The sequence below is a fragment of the Caenorhabditis remanei genome, chromosome III, assembly GCF_010183535.1.
Source record: "Caenorhabditis remanei strain PX506 chromosome III, whole genome shotgun sequence".
In the NCBI taxonomy this organism is placed as follows: Eukaryota; Metazoa; Nematoda; class Chromadorea; order Rhabditida; family Rhabditidae; genus Caenorhabditis; species Caenorhabditis remanei.
Window position 1 is genome coordinate 12,909,980 of NC_071330.1, and position 6,769 is coordinate 12,916,748.

General features: G+C 37.5%; 1 protein-coding gene across 1 annotated transcript; it reads left to right on the top strand.

Moving 5' to 3' along the window:
* Nucleotides 1-3,016: 3,016 nt before the first annotated feature.
* On the top strand, nt 3,017-5,578 carry GCK72_011108 (uncharacterized protein; the record flags this gene model as incomplete). Its single annotated transcript, XM_053728223.1, has 5 exons — nt 3,017-3,185; nt 3,477-3,546; nt 3,729-3,805; nt 3,898-4,080; nt 5,346-5,578. The coding sequence occupies 5 exons, from the start codon at nt 3,017-3,019 to the stop codon at nt 5,576-5,578; spliced, it is 732 nt and encodes a 243-aa protein (XP_053587800.1).
* Nucleotides 5,579-6,769: the final 1,191 nt, after the last annotated feature.

Consider the following 6,769-nt stretch of genomic DNA (forward strand, 5'->3'; position numbering starts at 1 on the left):
ATCTGCCATTTCCCTTCCATTTTTTACTCCCATCTCGTTTCTCTTTTTATTCCGTCAATGTGTCCCATTCAAAACAGCAGAAAAACGACGAAAAAAGAGGAGAAGGCCAGCTGTTGGTGGTCACTATTTTATGTGTCCGCGAGATGGGGCGACGGAGCGACGGAAAGTGGGCGGGGCTTAGCGACGCCGTGCACTTTTGCAATCGAGAAGGTTTTAGGCCACTAACCGCGATAGTAATCCCCCGGAGGCCTAGATATGGGTTTCTAGGCCACGGCTTAGTTTGTACTTTTCGGTCATGGCCGAACTTTTTGGGTTTCTAGGCCACTCGCTGTCGGGAGCGAATCTCTAGAAAATGGCCTAACTTGCAGCCATCAGGGCTTATAGGCCAAGCCGACTTTATCCTAAACCCTAATTCTCTCGTGGACTAGAAATTCTGTATTGTGGACGAGCTTTTCCACATTTGGGGTTCTAGGCCACGGGGTTAGATACGGCCATCTAAGTCCTTTGCCCTGCACCGTGGCCTAATTTACCACACTCGGAATTTCTAGCCCACGTAATAACCCCCGGTCATGGCCTAACTCCCACCACCTGAGGTTTCTAGGCCATCTCCTCCCAAACTCGAGAACCCCCCTCCTTTATGCTTGTTATGTGCTATTTTCCAACCAAAAATAGCAAAAAGAAAATAATAATTTTCTAATGTTTGATGTCTTCGTCATCACTAGGCTATGTACAAAAAACAATATGACACATTGCTTCTTCTTCTATAGAAAAGTGATTAGAGAGACAACAAGCTAGAGCGGGGGGTACTGTAGCTAGTCATTGATCTCTTGTTAGTCAGCAACTGGTCACCATATGTTTGACCTACCCAAAATGACATCAGATGACCGGAAACTTTGCGCTAACAGATGTTCGAGGATAGACATGTCTAGACTGGTCAGATGGTTAAGATTGTATCTACTGTGAGCTGGTGAGGATTCTGAATCTGAATCTCCACGATGTAAGATTTCCAGAACAGTTGGAAAAATAACACTGCTTACAGTACCCTTAAGCTAAATCGCTGCGAGACCTTATTTTTTTGATTTATCGGCGAGAAATTTGAATTTCTGTATACTTTTTTAAACTTTTAAAATTGTTTAAATTTTTCATCGAAAACGTGAACATTTTTTTATGTTTTTTATCAGAATTTCTTCTAATTCTCACTTTTTCGCGAAAAAATTCAAAAATCTTCAAAAATTAGAATTTTGGCGCCGAGTACCCGGGTCTTGACAAGTATGGAATTCTGTGAACCAAAAATTCGAAATTCCCCGATTTGCGGTCTTGCAGCGATTGGCAAAATGCCGCCGACTACTGTATACCCTTTAGCTTATTGAAAATCTTCCGGAAACATCTATCAAATGACATCATCTAATTAGGCCGCCGCTCATAGATTATATAAGAGATCGCTGCGAGACCATATTTGTGTCATTTATTGTCGGGAATTTCAAATCCTCAAAGATTTGAGACTCCCTTTATTATGTGTGATGGTCTCGCAGCCAGCTTCTAGAACCTTCTTTTTCTCCCCCAAATAGGGCGTACTGTATTTTTACCCTTTTGACCCGACACCGACCGGCTGCTCTGTTTACCCCCCCCCCCCCCCCCCCCAGTGGTGTCTACACACCAATGACATCACTTTCTTATTCTTCCCCCCTTTCAACCCGAATGCCCTCAGCCTCTTCCCTTCCCGCCAAACACACCAAATACTATCCCTTCTTTACTCGCACTTTTTTGTTCCCCCCTTCGCTATGCTTTGTTTCTCTGCGTCTCTCTCACTCTCTCCCAACTGTACATTTTTCCTCTTCGACACAAGGCCGTCGTCCCCCGTTCCCAGTCCTTTTTCCTCATGGCGACCCCGTCTCCAATACCTCCGACTGATCGGTCAATACAAAGTGTTGACACTCTCCTTTTGGGGAAGGAGTGAGGTTTCTCTTCGACGAGAATTTGAATTTTCTTGGAGGGGAATTTTAGGCCTTTTTGTGGAGTTTGAGGGGAAAATGCTAGTTTTTGGTGATTTTTAAGAATGAATAACGCAAAATTAGTGTGAAATTTTGATACTTTTTATTGTCGCAACAAAAAAGTTCCGACATTTTTTCCCCCTCGGTGTTTGCGGACTCAAGCCAAAATTTGATAATTTTGGCTTGAGTCCGCAAACACCGACGAGGAAAAAATGTCGGAACTTTTTTATTTCGATAATAAAATCTGGGAACTTTTCGATTTTTTAACACGAAATCTTTGAAAAAGTCATTTTACAACTACCGTTATATTTGAACGGTTTTTTTGAATGTGTCCTTTATCGAACTCGGAGTTTTTACACTTTATAAACTTTCTGGATGCAGATTCAGTTTTTTTAGCAATAGTTTATTATCGAAATAAAAAAGTTCCGACATTTTTTCCTCGTCGGTGTTTGCGGACTCAAGCCATAATTATCAAATTTTGGCTTGAGTCCGCAAACACCGAGGGGGAAAAAATGTCGGAACTTTTTTGTTGCGACAATATGAATAGCAAATTCGAAAACCTGGAGAACAATTGTTTTCTCGATTTATTATTAGTTTTTTAGAAGATTTTTGGTTATTTGCTTGGAAATATTTTTTGTATTTTCAAAATTTCATATTGTTAAGTTGAAAAATCCCATTTTTATTGCAAAATCTCCGAAAAATCAGCGAAAATCTCATTTGAAAACTTTAAATACCGTAATCTTTAAAGGCGCATCACACATTTCTTTCACGGGTCTCGCAACGAAATTAATTTTATTTAAATAAATTTTCTAATTTTTTCAAACAAAAATCGAGTTTTAAAGCTAATTTCAGCGATAAAACTCAGAAAATGTGATTAGAAATTTTAAAAATATTTAATAAATCATGTTTTCTAAAGAATATTATATAAAACCTCGAGTTTTCTCACTTTTTGGCATCTTTCGATGTTTTCCAGTCATTTTCTGTTAATTTTTCAATTTTTAAACCCATTTTTCAGGTGGAAAACAATGTCATCACTACGCCAATCGTCGGCGACATCTCCAACGTCGCCGGTGGCTCGTAACGTGTATTCACGTGCGTCGGTCGACGTCGAATCCGGCGAAATTCAGCAGAATAGTCATTCGAATAATCATAATAGTCACAAGAGACCATACACACCGGGTGCTAGTCCCAGAGGTAAAAAACTATTTTGAAAAGGAGGAATTTCTAGAAAAATTGGGTGAAAAATCGAAAATTTTTCGGAAAAAATCGAAAATGTTTTTCTAAAATTCAAGAAAAAACAACTATTTCGACTAGTTTTCATATTAAAAATATGCAAAATTTGTCAGAAAAATTCCACAAATTTCAATTTCACCACCGAAAATTGTTTTTTTGAATAAAAAATTTTTTCAAAAAAAATTTTTTTTTTGAAATTTTTTTCCCGCCAATTTCGCCCCGCTAAAATCCAATTTTTCCATAAATTTTCAGAAATTCTGCACGCTCAACAATCACTTCGTCAACTGCCGTCACCGTCGCAAACCTCACCTCATGGGTCAAGGTAATTTTATGCTCCGCCCACTTTTGCAATTTCGCCGCGATTTTTATAAAAAATTGTGGATTTTTGCTGAAAAACACCATGTTTTTCGCTCTGAAAAGTTCAAATTTCCACGTTTTCCACACAAATTTTAAAGATTTTTCCGCTGAAAATCAATAAAATTTGAAAATAAAATTTAATTTCAGATTCATGGACGGTTATCGACGTAGAATGAGACAGGCGAGTCTCAATTTGCCATCAGAATCACAATTATTGGATGAAGGTACGGTTTAGAGCAAATGGAGCAATCGCGCTCCACTGGACTCGATGAAAATCCCAATGGAGCGCATTTGCTTTGAAAATTCAAATTTTCAGATCTCGGCTTCCCGCCAGTGTGCTCGCCGCCTCCGGAAGTGTTCTGCGGATCGATAAGTGGGAATCAGATGAGAAATCGATCGAATTCAGAAGTCGTGAGAATGAGATCATCACATTCACTTGGAAATGGAGGACTTCTCGTATTCTTCCCAACTTCACCGTCGTCTTCTTCTAATAATTCAGGTAAAATTAACATTTCCAGGGGTTTTTAGGTGAAAATTCATCGAAAATAGGTGTTTTCAGCAGAAAAATTTGCTCAAAAACACTAAAAAAGCATTTTTAACGTTAAAAATGCTCAAAAATTACCAAAAAGTTTCACAAAAAAGTTTTTGCCACAGAGGGGATCCGAACCCTGGTAGCTCACCGGTGCGTATGCTTCATCGAAAATCTCACTGAGCCATCTGAACATTTTCTCGAAAAGTGGCAAAAATCTTAATTTTTTGGTTTTTTGAGGTGTTTGGAAGGGGTTTGAACTGATTTTTTGCATTTTTTAAGCCTAAAAATGGTATTTTAGGCGAAGAATGTGAATTTTTGTGTTGATTTTAATGATTTTAATATTGAAAATGTGCTAAAAATTCCATTTTTGTGTATTTCAATTGCTTTTTTGGTGATGAATGTGCAGATTTTCTGAAAAATTGTTTCGATGGCGCAGTGGATTTCTCGATGAAATTCTCATACCCCTTGGTGCCTGAACCGGATTTTGGAAAATTTATTTATTTTTGATTTTATGTTTTTTTTTTGGTAATTTTTGAGCATTTTTAACGTCAAAAAGGAAGTTTTACTGTTTTTTTTCATAATTTCATTAAAATTTCACTTTTTTTGAGCACATTTTCCTGCTGAAAACACCTCTGAAAATGTATTTTTGTATTTAAATATTGCTTGAAAGTTCGAAAATTCGACGGAAATTGATGAAAATTGAATAAATCTTCGACTGAGAAAAGTGCGGATATTCCCACACAATTCCAACCAAAACTCTTTCAAATTCGTCGAAAAATTATTCATTTTTCAAGGTTTTTAGTGATATTTCACAATTTTCCTACAAAAATACTCGAAAACACTTAAATCCTTTAAAACACTACTCAAAATTTACTTTAAAAAATATAAAATCTAAAAAAAAGTTTCCCAAAACAGCTTTTTGCCACCGAGGGGATCCGAACCCTGGTAGCTCACCGGTGGGTATTCTTCATCGAATATCCCACTGAGCCATCCGAGCACTTTATCGAAAAGTTTCAAAAATCTTGATTTTTTAAGTTTTTAAGGGGGTTGGAGCTAATTTTTTTGTATTTTTTTAACCTAAAAGTGGTATTTTTGGCAAATATTAAGGGTTTTGGTGTTGATTTCCGTGACTTTTACAATAAAAATGTGCTGAAAACTCAATTTTTGACTATTTCTACTGCCGAAAGTGCAATTTTTTCCTAGAAACTCTGTAATTTCTGTGTCATTTCCAGGTCAACTAATGCAGCACCGCCGAGAGAGTCATACGGATGAGACGGCGGACGATGCGATTATTTGGTCGACAAGTAACGATATAAGTGATGAAACGATGGAAGATGAGAGTGGAATGTGTGTTGATGATGTTAGTATGAAGGATGTCGATATGGCATCCATCGGAGGATCTGCAAAATCACTCAAGAGACCACCGGATTTGAATGGTACGAGGGGGGTTTCAGATTGGAACTAATTGGGAAAGTAATAATGAAAAGCGCGAGAAAAAATACGAAAATTCATACAAAATTGACGTCTTCCACATGAAAATCTCTAATTTTCAAGTTTTCCAAAGTTCTCAGCTGATATTTATCATTTTTCAATGCTCTCCGACCAGAACTGTGCGAAAAAAGTTTTTCGAAATTTCTAACCATCCAAATTGAAAAAAATGAGTTTTTCGGAGATAAAACTCTTGAATTTATATGAAAACTGTAAGTATTTCATGGAAAGACCCACAGAAACCTTGTTTTTGAGTACAAAATTGGAAAAAAATTTCAGAAAAAAAAAATCGAAAATCACTATTTTTGTTACTTAATTTTTAGAAAATTCGGTAGAAATTTCCAAAATTTTTCGAACGGTTTTTTGAAAACAATCTGAAATTTTGCGAAAAGTCTGGATTGAAAAACTTTTCCTCGTAAAATTTTTCCGAAAACGACCGAACATTTTTATCGCACAGCCCCCTGGTCCCGACTTGAGAATAGCTGTAATGGCAGATCCATATCCAGGATCCCTACTAGTTGTGAACTTATTTTATGCATTCCCCCACCTTCTTTGCATCAGACTTTGACGGAATGTGGCTGAAGGCTTACCGATCTGTGGTAACTGTGGCTCCAATAAATTTGGTCTAAGCATTGGTCACAGAAGTCTTCGAGGTGTGTTGATATGATGCATATCTCAAATCTCACAGGAAATATCTGGAATCGAATCTCAATCGTTCGATCTGTGGAGTTTTTTGTATAGTTTTTACTGTCATGGCTACAGTAATCTCTTGAAAAGCTTGATGAAAAACGTCATTGATTCTCGAAACTATTCGAGTTCTCACTGCTAAAAACTTATTTGTTCATAGTTTTCTGAAGAAATATGGATTCTACCTACTCGATGGCCCTGAAAACCTCGAAAAGAGTTGTGTCCCAAAATCTGCTGATTCATCACAGAATTCCACTCTCTCTCTCTTCACTTAATGTTTCTTCTTCTTCTCATTCGAGAGGACTCTCGTTTCGAATCGTTGATTGCTCTCTCTTGGAGCAGTCTTCTTCTTCTTCTTCCAACCCACTCATCGTCTTGTCTTCTGTTCTTTTTCTTCTTCGCTTCATTTTGGATTCGAAATGAAATCGAAATGGAAGAAGTAGAAGAAAGACTTGAAGTTGTTCCCCCTCCTCTGGAGATG